Source organism: Neofelis nebulosa, chromosome 18 (assembly GCF_028018385.1).
Source record: "Neofelis nebulosa isolate mNeoNeb1 chromosome 18, mNeoNeb1.pri, whole genome shotgun sequence".
NCBI lineage: Eukaryota > Metazoa > Chordata > Mammalia > Carnivora > Felidae > Neofelis > Neofelis nebulosa.
In genome coordinates, this window is record NC_080799.1 from 621872 (window position 1) to 643501 (window position 21630).

The following is a 21630-nucleotide window of genomic DNA, read 5'->3' on the forward strand; positions in this document are numbered from 1 at the left end:
CGGTTTGCGGGTTCCCACGCTGTTCTTGCCCTTCTGGAAACACTATGCCCCCTAGCAAAAATAGGTGTATGCTTCGCTGTTGTTTACACGAGACAAATGACCGCGTACTCCACTTAACAGCGCTGTGCCTCCCTTTTTTCCATTGTGAAAAATACCTGGAGATCTGTCACAAAGGAACTTTAAAGAAAATAGCAATACCATTGGGGATTTAATGGTTACTGATCTATGGACCTTTGTTTGCATCATCTATAGGAACAACAGGTTACAAACAAGGACTCTGTAATCAACATCCTCCGCGGTCTGGAGTTGGCTGACACTGAAATCCAACTGGGCTGCAGTTGTGCCCCCCCCCCCCCCGCAGTCCCTGTCTCCATCCCCGTCCCCAGAACCCATCCACTGTCCCCATCCTTGTCCCCAGCCTCCATCTGTGTCCTCATCCCCTGCTCCCATCCTTGTCCCTGTCCCCATCACCCATCCTCTGTCCCCAGCCTCCGTGTCCCCATCTCTGTCCCCATCACCCATCCTCTGTCCCATTCTTGTCCCTGTCCCCAGAACCCATCCACTGTCCCCATCCCCAGCCTCCATCTGTGTCCTCATCCCATCTCCATCCCCTGTCCCATCCCTGTCCCTGTCCCCATAACCCATCCTCTGTCCCCAGCCTCTATCTGTGTCCCCATCCCTGTCCCCAAAACCCACCCTCTCCCCATCCCCGTCCACAGCCGCCATATGTGTCCTCGTCCCCTGCCCCCATCCCTGTCCTGTCTTTGTCCCCATCTCCCACCAGACTTGCAGCTCTGTGTTAACAGGTGCTTCTGCGTCCAAGCGAGCCGGCGACTCGAGCGATGACGTGTCATCTCGACTTCGACTTCTCTTTGGCCCCAAACCCGGGCCAAATCAGGACCCTCACCTCCCCTGTACGGCCCGCGCCCGAAAGCGTGAAAACACAGCTTTTATTTAGGAATCTTTGCGTCCCAACGATGGCTGAAATGCCGCTTGTTTCACCTCAGGCCACCCTCCCCAGCCCCGCGCCGCTCAGCCTCAGTTTCTCCCCCGCAGCGCCCCAGAACCCGGTCGTCACGTGCCGCCGCCATTGTGGCGTCAGCCAGCGAGCCGCGGTCACGTGCGCGCCGCCTCCACCCCGCCCAGCGGCCACGCGGCCGCCCTCCGCAGACTCCGCGACCCCGCCCCGAGGTCACGTGGCCGTCCGCCGCTGGCTCCACGGCCCCGCCCCCGCGATCACGTGGTCGCCCGCCGGCGCGCCCGCCTCCAGCTGCGCGCGGCTCCTCGCGGGCCACCGTAGAGGGCGTCGGACGGCCGCCGGGACGGAAGCCGAGAGGCGCTGCCGACCGCGCCTGCGACAGCGTCAGCCCTTCGCGGAGCGCCGGCCCGATGGCGGCGGCGGCGATGGCCGAGCAGGAGAGTGCCCGGAACGGCGCCCGGAATCGCGGCGGTGTCCAGCGCGTGGAGGGCAAGTTGCGCGCCAGCGTCGAGAAGGGTGACTACTACGAGGCGCACCAGATGTACCGGACCCTGTTCTTCAGGTAGCCGCTGCGCCGCGGCCGCCGCCTTCCAGGGCTTTCCGCCGAGCCTGGCGCCCCGCCCCCGGCCGCCTTCCATTGGCCGCGCCGCGCCGCCCCGCGCCCCCATTGGCCCGCGCTGCTGCCTGTCGCCGCGGCGGTCGGAGCAGGCGGGCGGCCGGGAGGCGGAGGACTGAGGACGCCGAGCCCGGCCTCCCCCGTGCCCCGGCCCGGCTCCCCGCCAGCCGGGGCTCCCCGAGTCCCGGCCCGGCCGCCCCATGCCTGGCCCGACACATCCACTCTCCGGGCCCCTGGCCGGCCTCGCCCAGCCACGGCCACCCCCGGACCGAGCCTCGGGGTCTGCGTCCCCCGGCGGTCCGGTGGTCCGGGTTAAGCGTCTTTCTGCCCCGGGGCCCCTGCGCCGCGCTCTGGGCCGGCCGTGCCCGCGAGCCCGGCGCTGCGCCTGCACCTGCGCGGCCGGCAGCCCCGGCGCCACGGTGAGTGTCCCAGGCGCTGAGCTGCGGGGCGCGGGGGCGCTCAGGGCTCGCGACGCGTGCAAGCTGGCCCGCTGCGGGTTGCGGGCGATAAAATGTGCTTTTCCGGTGCGGCCCTGGAGCGTTGGCGAGTGTCGCGTGGCCTGCGTTAATTTTCTTTCGGTAGTTGTGCTGTAACACGTCCGCTGCTGTGATTTCTGGGTGGTTCTTGGCACATTCCGGTAAGTTCTGCCGCTTCTCTATGGTTCAGGCCAGAACGCAATGGGCCGTTCGTTGCGAGTCGGATAGGCCTTAAAGACCATTTTATAGGTGGTTAAAGCTGTTTTGTGGCCTGCTTTTTCTTTCCGAACTGCCCCAGAGTCGGGCCTGTTCACCATTTCGGCCTAGGTTTTTGGATCAAGGTCTTGAGGACTCCGAGGTACTCTGAGTTAGGCTCGTCACCTCCCAGATGACTGTGGGCTCTGTTGGCTTAGAGGACCAGGTAGGAGTGAGTTGGTTGTGGTTTAGGGAATCAGCCAAAGACTTGAGTAGGCTAGGCATTGAAGTTTGCAACGTGAAGCCTTCCGCCTGGCCGCTTGGCAATCAGATATCCATGTGGCCTGGAGATCTGCCCCGGTGCTCGCTGTTCTCCGGGATTTGTATGTAAATATTTGCCCCAGTGATTAATCTGCGGAACTGGATCTTCCCGAAAATGAACAGTGTTTCTTGTTTTGAGACACTTCTGCCCGTGTGGGGAAAGGAGGTGTTGATCAGCTATAAAGAGGCAAGTGTCTCTGCGCAGGGTGTGTGTCTGGAGTGGGCGGGGGTGGTGACGGAAAGCATGCTCTCTGCCAGCACAGCCTTGACCTACTTCGAATTCCACCTCTGCTCTGTGACCAGTGACCCACGACATCTTGCCGAACCTGTCTCAGCCTTGGCTTGGTCGCGGGGCACTGGGGTGTACCTTCACCTCTTGGTAGCTGGGAAAAGTAAATGATCTGCCGTTGGCCCCCCTGGGGACGAAGTCGGTGGTGGCATTTGTGGCGTCCACAAGGTCTGAGTGAAACAGCCGGGAGCTGTCCTTGTCTCCCAGGGTACAGTCCGTGCGGACCTGTTTAGAACCCTCCTGGGTGTGTGGCTCTGGGAGAAGTCAGGTTCACTGAGTTACATCAGGTTTTTGGTCTTTGCGTAAGTAAATACACGTTTGTGTAAGAGTTTACGTAGAACACGCACTCTGATGAGTTTTGGCTTGAAACCGTCAGCAGTCAGGATACTAAGAGTTTCCGTCACTGCCTAAGTTTTCTCTTCTGTACCCCTCGCTCCCAGGCAACCCCTGATCTCTGCGTCACGGTCACGGTAGATGGATTCGCATTTTCTAGAATGTGACGTAAGTGGAATCATATCCTCTTTTTGTCTTTTTCGGGTCCACGCAGCATGATCATTCAGGATTTACCCCCGTGCGTAGCGTTAATTCATTTCTGTGGCCAAGTGGGGTTCTGTAGTGCGGATGGACCACAGCTTGGTACCCGTTCACCTGTCAGAGACTTTCACAAATTACACTTGTAATTGTCGTACTTCAGGGCAGCTGAAGAAGGGAGCCCGGAATCGGGCAGTCCAGTGGGTCGGGCTTACTTGGTGTGCGTCCCTTAGGCGTGGACCGTGGCAGAGGTCCAGTCATTCAGCTGGACGCTCTGCCCCCTCTCCACTCCACCCCACCCCCCTGTGGTGCCAGCAGGTGGCCACTTAGTGTCTTCAGAGCTCCTCTGGGACTAGGAGGGAGTCTCTTTTCCAGGCCTGTTGGGTTGTGGGTACTCAGTAGTTTTCCAGCCCCCCACTTCTGGCTTCCCTTGGCCCAGTGCCTCCACTGTCACCTCCCGGGGGGGCCCCTCTGCATCCAGCATGCGTCCCTCTGATTTCACCAAAATCTGTTTTCCTGCCCAGGGGCCTTCTGAGATTTGTGTCACTATTTTGCCTCCCAAATCAAATGAAAATTTTTAAAAGAAAAACTTAAAACACGTGTTCTCTGCAACCTCCAAGCAAATAAGGAACTTTTCCTAAAGGAGGGGGCTGTGCCAGGGGCTCCAGGGGGTTCCGGTCGTGTTCTCGGGGTGACCCGGTGGTGATGCTGAGCCCTCCTGAGCTCCACAGCATGGGGTGCTGTTAGCTGACACCTGACATGCCTCTCTCTGACCCCACAATTTCTATTGGTAGTATTAACGTTTTCGTTACGTTCTGTTTCTTTTATTTATTTATTTTTTTTAATTTTTTTAACGTTTTATTTATTTTTGAGACAGAGAGAGAGCATGAACGGGGGAGGGGCAGAGAGAGAGGGAGACACAGAATCGGAAGCAGGCTCCAGGCTCTGAGCCGTCAGCCCAGAGCCCGACGCGGGGCTCGAACTCACGGACCGCGAGATCGTGACCTGAGCTGAAGTCGGCCGCTTAACCGACTGAGCCACCCAGGCGCCCCCTGCTTGCTTCTTTTAATAAAAAGCAGAATCAACGGGCAAGGCACAAGGCTGGGTGGGGCGTCCCCCCGCCCCCGCCCCAGTCACGTGCTGGCCAGGTGCGGGTTCCATTGGTGTGTACACATGTGTGTTGACGTCAGGGCCACGTGGATGGTGGATGGTGCCCCACCTGCTCTCAGCCCCTTCCCCCCCCCACCCCCCCCCCCCCCCCGCCCCCAATGCCTTGGGCCCCGGCACTAAATCCCTTCCCATCCCCTGAATTCCACAGACAGAAGCACGTGCATTTCTCATGATTGCCTTTCACTGTTTCCGTTTTTTCCAGCTTTGCTTGATCTGCAACACGCGAGCTCCCCGAGCCGGGCGTGTGCGCCGTGGAACCCTTGCGTTGCTCCGCTCCCTCTGGAGCCCCCAGCCCTGGAGCTGCGGGTGCTCGAAAGCAGGCCCTGTTGTCCCAGGGACTTCTGTCATCTGGTGCTCTGAGAGGTTGTCTCAGACGGGAGAGTCTAGAGCCCTGTCACGTCTCGCTTAAGCAGCGACACGCTGGCAGGATTGTCACTGAGAGGTGCCTGCGGTTCCGCGTGTCCGTGCCGATGGCAGCGTGGGGATGCGCGCCTCTGGAACTTGCCTTCCCGGGACCGCCTGTGGCAGTGTGGGCCCCCCGGCAGGACCGGGCTGCGACGAGCTGGGCGTGTGGGGGGGCACAGCCCGCAGGCTGGCGGTGGTTTTCTGGTTTTCTGTCCAGGCTGCGGGTTCCCCCCACTGGTACCGCCCCCGGCCGGCAGATGGGTCTTCTGTGTGCTCATCGCGGTGGGGCTGTGTTCTCCTGGGGGTTCTGGTCGTGGAACCTTGGTGAAGCAAAGACTGTTTCTGTGGTTAGTTGAATAGCCAGGCGCTCACGTCCCCCCTGGCCTGTCGGTCGGGGTGAGCTACAGACGGGCTCCCAGGCCTCCGTGTTTGCTGTTTGCCTGTCTTGGGAGCACCTTGTGCTGCTCGCTTGGGATCTTTCTTTGATTTGTTTTGGTTCTGTTTCTTTTCTGAGAATCACGGAGATAGACGCACAGCCAGCGAGTTGAGCGTCGGGTCGCGCGCTTAGCTCTGCGCCGGGCTGCGGGGAGCTGCTTCCTGCTGTTGGCTCTCTCTCGGGCTCAGCTCGTCTTCGCTAAATGTCGCCTGTCGCAGACAGACCGCCATCCTGTTGTTTGTGTTTAGTTACCTGCCAGGCTCCGGCTTCTCTGTGTGTCTATCTCTCTGCAGTTAAGGAAACTGAGAAATGTGTCCCAAATGGGAAAGTGAGGCAGGACAGGGTGGGGTGGAGGGGGTGGGGACCACAGAGAGAGTCTACGTCCCCCAGTGAGCTCCTGCTGTCCTGACCCCCTAGCAGGGCCCTGACCTTTGGTTCTCCGATGGACACCAGTATGTCGCTCTGCCCTTCACGCGGGTCCCACCACCGAAGCAGGGCCTGTGTGCTCGGGGTGGACGTCATCCAGCCTTTCTCTGGGTCCTTCTGCTGCGACCTTTGAGCTGCGCCGGGCCCCCGACCCGTGCTGCTGTCAGATGGGGGGGTGTGGGTCTGCCAGTCCCCCGAGGCCCGCCTTGCTGACGACAGGGACTGTCTGCCACGGTGGGTGGGGGCCGGGGTGCCGTGACCGCCCGGTGAGGTGGCAGGCCTCAGGCGACGACACAGCTCGACTCTGTTCTTGGTCGGTCACGCACGCAGGTGCACACGCGTGTTTCCAGGATCGTTTGCAGTATAAAGTTCCTGTGTTTACTCAGACGCCGTATCTTTTGCGTTTTCTCTCTAAACCGTAGCCGTTGGCCTAGGGGAGTGTGATTCCGAGAGTGTGTCAGACTGTGGAGGACGTCTGCGGGGGAGCACGGGGCATAACTGGACCTAACTGGGGCTCCGCCCTCCTCTCTGTCTTACAGGTACATGTCACAGAGCAAGCACACGGAGGCGCGGGAGCTCATGTGCTCGGGGGCACTCCTGTTCTTCAGCCACGGCCAAGTACGCGGCGGGCCTGCCTTTCCCCCTCTGCTTGGGGCCTGAGGGTTGGAAAAGGAGCGTCCAGGGAGAGGTGTGGCGGACGACCGTGGACCGTCCCCGTCGCTGGCCACCGCCAGGCGGGTGTGCTTGTGTCCGGGGTGCCGTGTGAGGGTGCCGGGTGCCGCGCCGGCCAGGGTCTCCGTCCTCCAGGCGCCCCGCCCGGGGGGCCCCGTGCATCTCCCCGCCACGCGTTTCTGGCTGGACACCGGAGCAGCCGTCCAGCTCTGCCGGGGCTTCTAAAGACCAGCCAGGGCTCTGCTTCTGTGATTCCCACTCACTTCTGTGTTTTGTAGCAAAACAGCGCTGCGGACTTGTCCATGTTGGTCTTAGAGTCGCTGGAGAAGGCAGAAGTCGAGGTGGCCGCTGACCTGTTGGGTGAGGCTTTCTGACTGTGCACGAGGTACCTGTGCACGTGGAGTAGTGACGCCCCAACGCGCACGCACGCGCCCTCTCTTGTGGACGCTGGCACCTCGCCTGCCCGCATGCCGAGTGTGCATCGGGGCGGGTCCCCTGGGGGCCAGCTCCCTGCTGTAGTCCACCTCCCGCTCTGCTCCAGGCCACAGGCCGAGCCTCCAGGCTGCTGACTTTGCGGCCGAGAGGTCAGCGGGGGGGGGTGGGGGGGGTGGGGGGAGCCCTGGGACACACCAGAACGCCATTTCTCAGCTCCGGGGCGGAATCGTTCTTGTTTCGGTGAACCCTGACCTGCGGCGTGTGGGGCGCTGAACGGCAGCGCTTCTCTGGATGAGGGTCTGTGTTTGTGTCGTTTTAGAAAATCTGGCTAAACTGTTCAGTCTGATGGACCCGAATTCCCCAGAGCGAGTGGCTTTTGTGTCTCGAGCCCTGAAGTGGTCCAGTGGAGGATCCGGGAAGCTGGGCCACCCCCGTCTCCACCAGCTGCTGGCCCTCACCCTGTGGAAAGGTAGGCCCCGTGCGGGGGAAGCTCTCGGCGGGAGGGTGCAGGCCGTCCCCAAACAGCCGCCCCTGTTTATGCCTTGGTGGCTCTTACTGGTGTTAGCTGTTGTCAGCAGTCGCACTCCTGGGCCGCGGGGAGCCAGGAGGGGAGGATTTGCTCTCCGCTGGTCTGGCCCTTCCTGTCCGCGCCCCGCCACCCCCAGCTTCCTCTCTGGGACATCTTCCCCAGACGGGCCCTGCGATGGCACGGCGTGCTGCGTCGTCTTCAAGTTGAAATCTCCGCTTCTGATTAAGCACTTGGCTGATGAGGGGGCCGGGGGGATGCCAGGCAGTTTCTGGGTGTGGTTCGCACCCTCAGCTCTGAGTCTGGTGCTCAGGGGCCGGGAAAGACCCTCGGTTTGGTGACCTGGACAGCATTTGTTCAGGACGACGGTTTGAACAGCTGTGTCCTGTTGAGTGAGTGCTGCGGGCAGCTCGTTCACACCGCGTCGGCCTTCCCGGGGTCGTCACCGGGCATCCGCTGGGCAGGGGGGAGGTGCCTTGGTGGGGGCCCAGAGGCACCTTCCTCAACTTGCAGGCGGCCTTCCGCCGGGTCGCGTCTGTGTTAGCGGCTCCTCCTGGAAGCAGCCTGGGTCCAGAGGCGGCTCTGTGGTCAGATGGGCCTGCCCGCTCCCCACGCCGGCGGGCCCAGCGCGTCCCTGCTTCGCCTCTCGTCCGGCGGCACGCGTGTGGTGGCCGCCCCCCACGAACCCAGCCCTCGCCCACACGGGGATGCCGGCTGTGTGAGCACACAGACTCCTCCCCTCTTCTCTCGGGGCGGCACCGCTCACTGCTCCGCGTGTCCCCACCCGCTGTGACCCACGAGTGGGGCTCCTCGGACCCCCCAGCTGCTGGCATGCCAGCCCTGCCTGCACCCCAGAGGGCTGCCGGGAGGATAACGGTCAGATGTGCATGAGTTCAAAGTCCAGACAGTCAGGACGCTCTCCTTAGAGGGCGGCTGAATCCCTTCCCCACTTTGACCCAGAGCCGGAGGGGGGCCCAAGCAGGAGCAGCTGGGCTCTGGGGCTGAGGCGGTTTGGGCCCCTCCTCTGCTGGCATGCACTCCCTGGGGGCGCCCTGCTTCCCCTCCCTCGGGCCGCCCTGGCCTTCCAGCCTCGCGTGGGCCCCATGCATTTTCTGTCTGTCGTCTGTCCCCACCAGAACGCCCTCCCACCCACCCGATGCTGGAGTGTCTCGTTCATTGTGGGTGCCCGGAAGCCCCTCAGGGAGAGACCGTCGGTGTTCGCCGGCCCGGCGGGGGTGGGGGGTCTCTGAGGCCCCTGCCCCTTACTCCCGCCCCATCTTGCAGGGGGCCTGGGGTGTGCGCGTGCAGGTGGACGGCCTGCTCTGCGATCAGGGGTGGCTACAGCAAACCTGTGTCCCTAGCAAGCATTTATTTGGTGCCCCTTTTGCCCAGTCTATTTGGGGGGTCCATGGGGAGATGCCAGGCAGAAAACAGACGTGATCCTGCGTCTGTGGCTCCGAGAGACCCTCAGAGGTGGGGGCGCCTGGGCGGCTCAGTCACTTGAGGGCCTGACTCTTGGTTTCAGCTCAGGTCACGATCCCACAGTATGTGGGATCGAGCCTCGCGTCAGACTCGGTGCTGGCATTGGGGAGCCTGCTTGGGGTTCTTTCTCTCTCCTTCTCCGTCCCTCCCCTACGCATGTGCTCACTCGCTGTCTCTTAAGTAAATAAACATTAAAAAAAAAAAAAAAAAAGTCCTTCAGGGGCCTCAGGGGTTGAGAGCCAGCTTTAAGGCATTCATATTTAGGAACATGATTTTAAAATCCAGGATATAGGCAGTTGTGCGTAGTGCCTGAGGCACAGATCCCGCGTCCTGTCCTGCCCCGGCGTCCATGGCTTGTGTCCAGAGCCTGTGTTTAGGGATGTCTGTGCAGCTGTGGCCCCTGGGGACAGGCCTGCGGCCGCGGTGATAGGCCCACCACAGCTTGCCTCCACTGTCCGTTTTGCTGTGTTGTGGCGGTCTGCTACTTGAGGCACACCTCGTTCTGGTACGCCTCACAGATCCTGCGTTGCCCACGCATCGGTCTGCGGTGACTCTGTGTTGAGCACATTTATTGGCGCCATTTTCCAACAGCGCCTGCCTGCCTGCTTGCTGTCTCTGTGTCACGTTCTGCTAGTTCTCACGATACTCCGAGATCTTTATTTTTTTATTATTTTTTTTAATGTTAACTTTTTTTAGTTTTGAGAGAGAGCACGAGCTGGGCAGAGGGGCAGAGGGAGACAGAGGATCCCAAGCGGGCTCTACACTCAGCCCGATCCCACAACCTGAGCCGAAATAAAGAGTTGGACGCTCAACTAATTGAGCCATTCAGATGCCCCAAGATTTTTTGTTACAGTGTGTCACGGTGATCTGCGACCGTGATCGTTGACGTTACCATCGTGATTGTTTTGGGGACCAGGAACCGCGTTCACGTAAGGGCAAACACAATCGATAACTGTGTGTGTGCTGACGCTTTCCCGACCGGCCGTTCCCCGTCTCCCTCCTCGTCCTCGGGCCTCCCTGTTTCCCGAGACACAACAACACTGAAACTGGGCCGCGTAATGACCCTACAGAGGCCCCTGGGGTCCAAGTGAAAGGAAGAGTCTCACGTCTCTGACGTCAGATCACGAGCTACGGACGAGTAAGCTCGGTGAGGAAGGCGGAAACCGGGCCCCTCGCCCCGGACGGACGCTTAGCCGGGTGGTCGGCGCAAAGGACACGCTCCGGAAGGAAATTAGCATGGGAAGGAATCAGCCTCCCCGTTTTATCGGTCGGGATAGAAGAGCGAACCGGCCACGGCATCCCCGTAAGCTACAGCCCAACCCAGAGCAACGCGCCGACTGCCTCAGTTCCACGAAGGCCGAGGCGGGGAGGAAGCTGCGGGAGGAGAGTCTGAAGCCAGCAGAGGCCGCGTCCAAGACGGAAGAGTGCGCGGCGGTGTAGACGCGGCCGCAGGGGGTCCGGAAGATCCAGCTGCGACCGTTAACGAAGGGGCCCGCACGCCACACGGGTCTTCAGGAGACGCTGTCGAGGACGTGCGTCAGGACGTGCGTCGTTGGAGAGACGTCAGCACCTGGCTTCCCAGCCTCAAGGGACCGGCCGACCCTCCCGTCCGGGGCTGACGCAGCAGCCGGTGACCGCAAACCGGGGCCAGTGCCCAGTGACCCGTCCCGAGTCCCAGGGCCCCGAGCAAGCACGCGGAGTCGGCGCTGCCTGTCCTCTGCCAAGGGGGTGCGACGCACCTGGTCACCCGAGAGCTCGGACGGACACGGGCAGTGAGACGAGCGGGGTGTTCATGCCTGACTCGGCATCCGTCCTGCCGCCCGTGGACCGAGGGGTCGTTTCGGTCCTCAAGACTCATTTGACAGGCGCATTTCGTAAGGCTGTAGCTGCCACGGATGGTGCTTCCTCTGGTGGGAAAAGTCCACCGAAAACCTGCCGGAAAGCAGTCACCGTCTAGATGCCAGAAAACCTGCCGGAAAGCAGTCACCGTTCTCGATGCCACTAAGAACGTACGCGATTCGCAGGAAGAGGCCAAAATCTCAGTTGTGACAGGAGTTTGGCAGAAGGCGATGCCAGCCCTCAGGGACGACCTCGAGGGGTTCAGGACACGGGCGAGGAAGTCCGTGCAGATGTGGGGGAACAGGAAGAGAACAGAACCAGAGGTGGAGCCTGCGGGTGGGGCTGGACGGCTTCCGTCTCACGCTTCACCAGACGAGGACGAGCTCCTTCCGGGTGAGCAAGTGAGGAGGTTTCTGGAGCTGGAACCCACTCCTGGTGGAGGCGCCGCGCGGACGGTCGAAATGACCCCAAAGGGTTGAGAACAGCGCGTAAACCGAGTCGCTAAAGCCACAGGAGGTGTGAGCGGCTGGACCCCAGGCGTGAAGGAAGTTCTCCTGTGGGTACGACGCTATCGAACAGCACCGCACGCTACGGAGAGGCCTTTCGGGAAAGAGTCAGCACAGCAGACTTGGTCGTCTCATTTCAGAACTTGCCAGAACCACCCCAGCCTCCGGCAACGTCCACCCTGACGGTCAGCAGCCGGCGGCCTCCAGGAAAACCTTCCACCGGCAGAAAGGTTACAGCCCGCTGCAGGCTTGGGTGATGGTTAACGTTTTGTTATTTAAGTTCTATTTCTTGTTTTCACATAGTGCTAGGGCACGCTTAGCGGACTGTGAACACAGCTTTCTGTGCCCTGGGAAACCAAAAACTTGGTTTTGTTGCGGTGATCCGGAACTGACCCCCAATATCCCCGAGGTGCTCTTGTACCGGGTCCAGTATGGTTCTTGGAGCCAGTCTGGTTCTGGGACAACATCTGGGCATGGTTTTGCCCAATTTTTCTTTTCCTGTGGATGCTCTAAAACCAGAAGGTTATTTTTGGATGGTCTGAGGGAGAGAAGAGAGCGCAAGTACACAAAGAAATGGGGGCTCGGACCATTCTGGGCTCCGGAAGGTGGTGTGCGGGGCGCTGGGGCCTGGGGCCAATGGCAGGAAGCAGTCCTGGCCAGCCGGGGTCCGCTATTCCCGGTAGAAGGTGGCAGGCGGCTGGGGCATGGCGCCTCAGCCCTGGAAAGGTGTGGGAGCCAGGGGGCCTTGTGAGCGAGACGGGGTCGTGATCCGGTCCACTCTGGGAAACGGGCCAGGGTGTGAGGGGGTGCTTGGTCTGGGCCGGGGTCGTGCCTCAGCGCGGCGGACGCTCTGGACCCCTGTGCTCTGTAGGATGCCGAGCCCCGCCCCCCTGGCCATGGCAGCCAGGGGTGCCCAGGCGTTGCCAGCGCCTGGTGAGAGGGAAGGGTGTCGAATCGGCGGTGTCGTGAGGGCCAGCAGGCAGGGAGACAGGTTTCCGAGCAATGAGTGCGGGGAGCAGGGGTCCAGCGGGAGTCACTTACTGGCGTTGGGAAGGCTGGGATTTTTGCTATTTTTTTAACAAACGTACCAGTAGAGCTTGCGCCACGAGCAGCGTGCGATAGGAGTGCTTCAGGAACAGGTTAGTTGGAGCACACTTCTCCTGGAAGGCCCTTCCAGCCCCCTTTTGTGCTGTCAGCACCAAAGCTTCCTGCCCTGGTGAGAGGTGTGGCCCCAGGGAACAGGCTCAGAAGGTCGAGGCCAGAGGGCCCCCAACTCACCTGTTGGGGTGCAGGTTCCAGTTTGGGGCCTGAGGTTCCACGTGTGTGTCCGGCTCCTAGGTGACTCCACGTTGAGCGGGACAGCGTGGCCCTTCTTGGGAACCAGTGGGGCTGAGCCGTGTCCTCACCACTCGCAGGACGGGTCCATCCTGACTGGGACATCAGTCCTGGTGGGGACATCCAGTCCTTCGTCCAGCAGGGCTTCTTGAGGGGGACGGACCACAAACACGGAGAGGGGAGTAGTGAATGTGGAATGTGCGTCGGAAGATGGACAGAGGGCGGGTGGCCGTCAGGACGGCAGGGGCCTTCGTGTGGCCTGGGGGACAGGCGGGCCCGACCTGGTCCTGGCACCACTCTGACCTTCACTGCGTTTGCGTGCCGGGGGTTGCGGGGCCTGCGTCTCAGTTGTCAGAAGCATGAGTCCGGGGGTCTCGCGTCGGCCCGCTCTCGTGAGCCAGCTAATGCGGATGCCAGTGTGGGGACTTCAGCCCGAAGCCTGCCCTCCCACTGTGGGCATTTGAGGCGGTGAATGGGACGCCTGGGGGGTGGGTGTAGAGCGCACTCAGGTGTGTGGGGGGCAGGGATGGTGTGCAGGGCACAGGCAGGTGTGCGGGGGCCGGGGCGGGGTGGGGCGGGTATGCCGAGTGCAGGGGGTGCCCAGGGCGGGTGTGCGGGGCACAGGCAGGTGTGCGGAGGGAGGGGGGCCAGGGCGGGTGTGCGGAGCACTCGGGGCTCATGGGTATCCGCTTCCCTCCCGCAGAGCAGAACTACTGCGAGTCCCGGTACCACTTCCTGCACTCGGCGGACGGCGAGGGCTGTGCGCACATGCTCGTGGAGTACTCCACGTCCAGGGGCTTCCGCAGCGAGGTGGATATGTTCGTGGCCCAGGCCGTGCTACAGTAGGTACCCGCCTTGGCTCGGTCTCCTGTCACCTGGCCGAGACGCCACCCAGGGTCGTCACCCCGCGACCCTGCCGCATACCTGTCGGGGAGGCTGTGTGTTGTCATCCCGGTCCCCCGGACCGTTTGTGGGATTTGAGTCGGGCAGCCACGGAAGGGAGTGTTCTGACCGGCGTCCTGCCGTTCCTCCCCGTGTTCCGTTCTCTCTAGATTTTCTGGACGGCAGGCCGTTGTCATTCGGGGGGGTGTGTGTATTTAATAAGATGTCCGAGGTGTCCCAGGTCGAGGAGCGAGTGTGGGTCCCGGACGTCTCGTGTGAGGTTCCCCCGCTCCCGTCACACCGCCTCCCTGCCCCCTCGCCAGTGGTTTTCCGGGACCGTCGAGCACGCACAGCTTGGGAGGGAGGCAGGGTGGGCCCACGCTCCCGCCTCGGAAACCCCCGGAATCAGTGGCCGGGTGTCGGGACAGGACACGTTCTGTGCACGTGAACGGGAGGGGGGCCACAGCACACTCGCTGGACCTGACGGCACCTCGGAGCTCCCCGCTCCGCCGCTCGGCGGCCTGATACGTGTCTGTGCCTCTGAATGGAGAGTTTCGGGGACTCCAGAGCCCCCGAGCCCAGCTGTGTGGTGCACGGCGCCTGTGTGTGGATCCCGAGACCACCCGGTCACCTCACTCGCACTTTGACGAGGAGGGACAAGGGGCCACGGGAAGGCCGTGGAGATGGCCCCACGGGGCGGGAGTCAGAGCCTGTCCCACTGCCCCGCACGCTCCCCAGGGCCCTGGGCTGACTTGCTGGGCGCGCGCGGCCTTGAGTTCGAGAACCCGCCACAGACACGGTCACCCTCGCGAGCTTCACGTCCTCGCCTTGGAAATGGCGATTGCGAAGAGGTGCCGTGCGTGGCGGGGGCCCCCGTGTGCTGTTTGGGGACGGCCTTCCGCTGTGCCCCCAGAAGCGTCCCAGGTCTGGTGCTCACGTGAGCGTCTGTGTGAGCCCCTTGTTTCTGCCTCGGTACCCTGCTTACTAGGGCGTCCCTTCCAGGTTTCTCTGTTTAAAGAACAAAAGCAGTGCGTCCGTGGTGTTCACAACGTACACGCAGAAACACCCGTCCATCGAGAACGGCCCTCCGTTTGTGCAGCCTCTGCTAAATTTCATCTGGTTTCTGCTGCTGGCCGTAGATGGGTGAGTTGTGTGTGCGTGGAGGGGTCGTGGGGGGGGGGGGCGGGGAGGGGGTACAGAGCGCACAGAGGGATGCGCACACGTATGGAGGGGCGCGTGCGTGTGCCCTGCACGTTGGCCTCTCCTGGACATCCGTGCTGCCACCCGTGTCGCTTCAGGGGCAAACTGACCGTGTTCACGGTGCTGTGTGAGCAGTACCAGCCGTCCCTCCGGCGGGACCCCATGTACAATGAGGTGAGGGGCGCGTGGGGCCGGGCGACGGCTGGAGAAGGAGAGGGCACGGGGAGCCTCGGGGACCGGGCGGGTGGTCGCCCGCGTGTCTGCGCCCTGCTGAACCCGTGCCTCTGCCCCTTGCAGTACCTGGACCGGATAGGACAGCTGTTCTTTGGGGTGCCGCCCAAGCAGACGTCTTCGTACGGGGGCTTGCTGGGTGAGTGGGGGGGCGGGCGGGGGCGCAGGGAGGGAGCGGGGCGGGCGCAGGTGCGGTCCTCTCCCGGGCTCCGTGTCTGCTCGGCCCTGAGGTCCTTCTCCCAGTAGACTCCCACACAGCCGTGCGGGCCCTGTCGTGCCAGGGCCCCGTCGGTGGGCTTTTTCTTTTATCTTTCGCTTTTTTGGTAAAATATACGTGTCATGAAATTTGCTATTTTAACCATTTCTAACTGAACAGCTCAGGGAACTGAGCACATTCACGCTGCTGTGCAGCCATCTGCACCGTCCATTTCCAGAATGTTCCATCTCCCCACGTTGAGATTCTGTCCGTTATACATGGACGTCCACCTGCTCCCCCAGACACGGTCCCACCACCTACCCTGTGTCCGTGAGTCAGACGACCCCGGGACCTCGAGTGAGTGGGTCCCAGTGCGTGTCCTCCCGTGTCCGTGAGTCAGACGACCCCGGGACCTCGAGTGAGTGGGTCCCAGTGCGTGTCCTCCCGTGTCCGTGAGTCTGACGACCCCGGGACCTCGAGTGAGTGGGTCCCAGTGCGTGTCCTCCCGTGTCCGTGAGTCTGACGACCCCGGGACCTCGTGGGAGTGGGTCCCAGTGCGTGTCCTCCCGTGTCCGTGAGTCAGACGACCCCGGGACCTCGTGGCTGTGGGTCCCAGTGCGTGTCCTCCCGTGTCCGTGAGTCTGACGACCCCGGGACCTCGTGGGAGTGGGTCCCAGTGCGTGTCCTCCCGTGTCCGTGAGTCTGACGACCCCGGGACCTCGTGGGAGTGGGTCCCAGTGCACGTCCTCCCGTGTCCGTGAGTCTGACGACCCCGGGACCTCGTGGGTGTGGGTCCCAGTGCGTGTCTTCCCATGTCCGTGAGTCTGACGACCCCGGGACCTCGTGGGAGTGGGTCCCAGTGCATGTCCTCCCGTGTCTGTGAGTCTGACGACCCCGGGACCTCGTGGGTGTGGGTCCCAGTGCGTGTCTTCCCATGTCCGTGAGTCTGACGACCCCGGGACCTCGTGGGAGTGGGTCCCAGTGCATGTCCTCCCGTGTCTGTGAGTCTGACGACCCCGGGACCTCGTGGGAGTGGGTCCCAGTGCGTGTCCTCCCGTGTCCGTGAGTCAGACGACCCCGGGGCCTCGTGGGAGTGGGTCCCAGTGCGTGTCCTCCCGTGTCCCTAACTCTGACGACCCCGGGACCTCGTGGGTGTGGGTCCCAGTGCGTGTCCTCCCGTGTCCGTGAGTCTGACGACCCCGGGGCCTCGTGGGAGTGGGTCCCAGTGTGTGTCCTCCCGTGTCCCTAACTCTGACGACCCCGGGGCCTCGTGGGAGTGCATCCCAGTGCGTGTCCTCCCGTGTCCCTGAGTCTGACGACCCGGGGCCTCGTGGGAGTGGGTCCCAGTGCGTGTCCTCCTGTATCTGGCTTGTGTCACTCACCGTGGTGTCTGCAGGGTCCGCCCATGTTGGAGCAGGTGCCAGAACTTCCTTCCCTTTTAAGGTGGAGTGGTATTTCGTGGGTGGATGGAGCGTGTTGTGTTACCTTCATCTGTGATGCACACGGGTTGCTTCCGGCTGTTAGCTACGTGAATTTGCTGCTGCGAATATGGGGTGCACCTGTCTGCTGGGGTCCCTGCGCCCAGTGCTTTGGGTAGTACACCCCAAACTGGACTCACCAGGTCACATTGAAGTTCTGTGTTCAAGTTTGGAGTCGCTACCAGACTGTGCCCGACAGACATGTCCCACCAGCTGTGCGCGAGGGGTCTGGTTTTTCCACATCCTCGCCCACGTTTGCCGTTTTCTGTGTTTTACTGGCAGCCGTCCTACGGGGTGTGAGGTGGGAGCTCGCTGTGGCTGGGTCGCATCTCCCTAATGACGAGGGTCGTGTAGCATGTTTTCTCGTGCTTATTGGCTGTTTGTACACCTGTATATCTGGTCAAGTCACGTGCTTATTTTTGAATCAAGTTGACGAATTCTCTACACTTGTCAGATGTAAGATTCAGAAATACTTTTTCCCGTTCTGTGGATTGCTTTTTTTAAGACTTTATTTATTGTAATAAATGTTTTTAATGTTTATTTATTTTTGAGGAAGAAAGCATGAGCGGAGGAGGGGCAGAGAGACAGGGAGACACAGAATCCAAAGCAGGCTCCAGAGTCTGAGCTGTTAGCACAGAGCCCGATGTGGGGCTCGAACTCATGGACCGTGAGATCATGACCTGAGCTGAAGTTGGACGCTTGACCGACTGAGCCACCCAGGTGCCCCCAGACTTTATTTTTTTAAAGTAGCTTAAGTTTCACAGATGTAAAGAGGAAGGCCCCGAGATTTTCCGCGTACCTCCCTGCCCCTTCACAGCCCTTTCTGGTACTTGCATCCCACGACAGAGGGGGGGACTTGTTGAAATTGTACCTGCACGGACACATCACTCTCACCTGAAGTTCATGGTTTACATTCAGGGTCACTTTTAATGCCGTACATTTATAGGTTTAGACACACACACCTACCATTAGAGAGTCCTTCAGAGTGGTTTCTGCCCTAAAAATCCTCTGTGCTCTGCCTGTTCGCCCCTCCCAACACCCAGCAGCCTTTTCACTCTGGGTAGCGTCCTCTGACGCAGAACTTAAAATTTCCACCAAGTCCGTTTGTTTCTCCTCCGTTCCCTGGGCCTTGCGTGTCCCAGCCACAGTCTTCGGCAGGTCCAGTGCTGGGAAGCTTTCACTCTGTGTCTTCTGCGAGTTTTACTGTTCTGGGGCTTACGTTTAGGTCCTTGATCCATTTTGAGGTATTTTTTGTGTGCACGCGAGGTCGGGGTCCAGTGTCCCGTTTGTTGAAGAGACTGATCTTCCCATGAGTGGTCTTGTCACGCTGGTCAGATATGTTTGACCCCCATGTGCTCGGGCCTGTTTCTGGCTCTCTGTTCCATGGGTCTTTGCGTGCGTGCGTGTGTGCGTGCGTGTGTGTGTGCGTGTGTGTCTTTGCCCACACCACACCGCTTTGATTAGTTTGTACAAAGTTTTGCAATCAGGAACCGTGAGCTCTCCGGTTTTGTTCTTGTTCAAGGTAGTTTTGGCTGTTTGAGTCTCTTGCAATTCTGTTTGAATTTTAGAGTGGGTTCTTCTTTTCTTGCAAAAACGTCGTTGAGATTTTGACAAGGACTGCATTGATCCTGTAGACGGCATTGGAGGGTATTGGCATTTACACGGTATCACGTTTTCCAACCCGTGGACACAGAAAGCATTTCCATTTATTTGTGACTCCAGTGACTTTCAGCGTTTTATCATTTTCATTCATGAGTCGTTCAGCCTTTCAGTTAAAGCCAGTCCCTCAGTGTTTTATTCTTGTGGATGCTGCTGTGAATGGAATTGTTCTTGATATTTTTTCCAGTTATTTATTATTGGCGTGGAGAAATTCAACGGATCTCCGTGTGCTGACTTTGTATCCCGCTCCTTTGCTGAATTCACTTGCTCCGACGGCTGTTTCGTGCAGCCCTTGGGGTTTTCTGTGTGGCAGGACCACGTCCTGCGCAAACACGGTTTTGCTGCTCCCTTTGCGCCGTGGGTGCCTTTTCCTTCTGTCTCTCCCTGCTTGCTCTGGCTGGAATTTCCAGTTCGGTGTGGAATGGAGGTGGCGAGGGCCTTCTCGCCTGTCCGCTCCTCGAGGAGGAGCTCTCAGTGTCTCGCCCCTGCGCATGATGTCTCCCGTGGGCTCTCCAGAGACGGCGGGGACCGTGTGGAGGTGGCTCCTCCCGTTCCCGGTTGGTTGAGTGCCGTGATGACCGCGTGGGGCCGGCCAGGGGCCGATCCCGCGTCCGTGGAGGTGGACGATCGCGTGGGTCTTCCCCCTCTGCCCAGGGGCCGCGCCCCCCTGCCGGCCTGTCGTGGGGAGCCCTCCTCGCGGTGCAGGCGCGAGGCCCCTCGGGGCGCGTCGTCCGTGCGTGCGCTGTCGTGGTCTGTTTGCATCAGCGCTCACGAGGGGTGGCGGTCCCCGATCTCCTCCCGGCGCCTTGGGCTTTGGTATGGGGGCTACGCCGGCCGCCTGGAAGGAGTTGGGATGTGCTCCCTCTTCCTCAGCGTTTCTGGAGAAGTCTGAGAAGGACCGGTGTGGGGTGTCCTTGAAGCGTTCGGCGGGACTCGCCAGTGAGGCCGTCGGGACCGGGACTTTGCTCTGTTCAGGGGGGGGGGGGGGGGGGGTGGGGTGGTTCCCGAGGGGGGCTCCTTACTCGTTTACCGGTCCCTGCACACCATGCGTTTCTTCATGGGTTGGTCTTGGCCGCTGTTAGATGCCAGGTTTCTGACCCGGCGTCTCGAAGCCAAGCCTCCGCCCCTCGTCTGCCTAGCCTGGCGGCCCCAGGCCTCAACACCACGTGCCGTCGCCTTCACTGGGGTCCCATGTGAACTTTGACCTCCACCGGGGCAGGGGCCATTGTAGCCCTTCATCTGAGAGTGGCTTTTACGAGCCTCGATGTGCTACTACTTTTGAGCGGGTAGGTGTTGCCTCGTGGAGTTCGTATTCGCCAGCACGCACTGAAATCCGCCTTGCCGTTCAGACTTCTTTCCTTCCTCAGCTTCCTTCTGGAAGTAACTGCAAAAACACGCAGATGGCTGTTGTGTGTCCTTGCGACATATCCTCCACACTGACTGCGCCTGGCTCTTGATGGAGCTGAGGCTGCCCCAGGTGCCAGGCTCAGCCGCGGGCTCGTCCTGCAAAGCTCCGTGACCCTGCCCCCGTCCTGCTGTCCGAATCCATGTGGCACCCTGCCTCGTCGGTCCCTCGGGCTTGGGCTGGGCGGACGTTTGCCATTTTGATGCACGTGGGCAAAACCGTGGAAAGGTCTTCCTGAGACTGCGTGGAAAGCCGCCTCCTGGGGAACACGGTTTGACTTTCTAGTTGTAAACCGTGTGTCTGGCGTCCGGATTTGTGCCGGGGAAGGTGGGGGGTGGAGACCCACCTTCCTTCCTGTGCCAGCTGCGTGTAGGTGCACTGTGGGTTCACCCGGGCCTGGGGGCTGCGTGTTTGCATCTGTCGGGCCTGACGTCCAGCCTCACTCCTCGCCGCGCACGTCCTCATACTTTGTGCTCGCTCGTTTCCCACCAGAACTTCAGAGTCGGCCCTTCCGGTGCCCAGAGTGCTGCTGGTGTGTTCGTTGGACCCGGGTTAGCGGCAGATCGGGGACAATTCTGCACCTTCGTGGCAGTCTGTCCCGAGAACGTCGTTCCCGTGTGCGTGTGTTCTTACTTTCTCGGTGGCTTGGCTTCAGAGGACTTTGTAAACTGCTGACCCTGTGGTGACACAGTAGTCGTTCCGTGGATGAGATCAGAGTGAGGCAAAGTGTCCGTGGTGACTGCCCCAGTGGGCGACAGCCATTAACGTCTCCGCGTGTGGCCCTGGGGTCTCTGATGCATCCCGACCCGTTTCTGGATAACTTTAAGTCAGCACGTGTGTAATTTACGGCCTCGTGTCGGTGGATGGTGACGTCCCTGTGACCGCGGGTTCCTGACAACTCCGAGGGCTCCGTGCACAGGCATCTGCGTTCCCAGGGACGCGTGGTGGGGCCCCCGCGCCTCCCGTCCGGGCCCCGGGACGCGGTGCTGTGGAAGGTGGGGTTCCCCGGGCAGGGGTGCCGGCAGCGCGGGGCCGCTGTGCCTCACGGCGCCTGCGTTTGCTTCCAGGGAACCTTCTGAGCAGCCTCATGGGCGCCTCGGAGCAGGAGGGCGAGGACAGTCAGGACGACAGCAGCCCCATCGAGCTCGACTGACCCTGCCCGGCGGCCCGCACGAAGCCGCCCCGAGCCCGGGCCCCCACGCCCGGGGGCTCCCGGTCCGCGGCTGCCGTGGCCGCGTTGGCGTCTGCGCGCCCGCCCCGGGCTGCGCTTCCGCCGCGGCTGTGCTGGCTGGGCCGCGCTGCACCTCCAGACTGACCACAATAAAGCACGGGCCTTGCCGCGCTCCCACCCTCTCCCTGTCCTCTGTGTCTGGTTTGCTTCGGGAGGCCGCCTGGCGTCCGACGGAGGCCCGTCCCCATCACGGGTGGCGTGGGGGGTGGCCGCCGCCCAGCCAGCACCACCTGGATGTCCTGCAGTGGCCCGGCCACCGGTGTCCCGGAGAGCATCGGGGCGGCTGTTCTGTGCCAAATCCCGAGGCCACGGCCGCCCGGGACGGGCCTTGCGTGGGGATCGGGAGTCTTTTCCACGTCTCGAAAGGCGGTATTTATTTTCATTGGGTGGTTGATTCCTCTGACCTGACGTTTTAGGGTTTAACCGAACAGCCAGTCCGGGAGTGAGCGGATCTGCCCTTTCTCGCTGATGCCAGACCCGGTGTTCCCAGGGCGATTACAAGAGGGGAGACACTTTATTTTTTCACAATTTAAAATAAGAGTTGTAGATTAATACACAGTGATCATGCATGGCAAGGCGTAAGATACACACACTTTTATTGACTGTAAAACGAAGTTTAAAGGAAGGTTTGTGTTAATTGTTGAGTTTAAATAAATCCTTTATACTGGGTTTTGCTGTGCTCGTCCTTTCTGAGTGCGCAGCGGGGAGC

At 61.1% G+C, this 21630-nt stretch overlaps 1 protein-coding gene across 1 annotated transcript; it reads left to right on the top strand.

Annotated features, from left to right (window-relative positions):
• The first annotated feature begins 1293 nt into the window (after positions 1 to 1293).
• GET4 (guided entry of tail-anchored proteins factor 4) lies at positions 1294 to 21590 on the top strand. Its single transcript, XM_058711025.1, has 9 exons — positions 1294 to 1541; positions 6384 to 6462; positions 6795 to 6876; positions 7271 to 7420; positions 13343 to 13481; positions 14524 to 14664; positions 14820 to 14895; positions 15019 to 15091; positions 20758 to 21590. Exons 1-9 carry the CDS (start codon positions 1390 to 1392, stop codon positions 20841 to 20843), a joined length of 978 nt encoding a protein of 325 aa, XP_058567008.1. The 5' UTR covers positions 1294 to 1389; the 3' UTR covers positions 20844 to 21590.
• Positions 21591 to 21630: the final 40 nt, after the last annotated feature.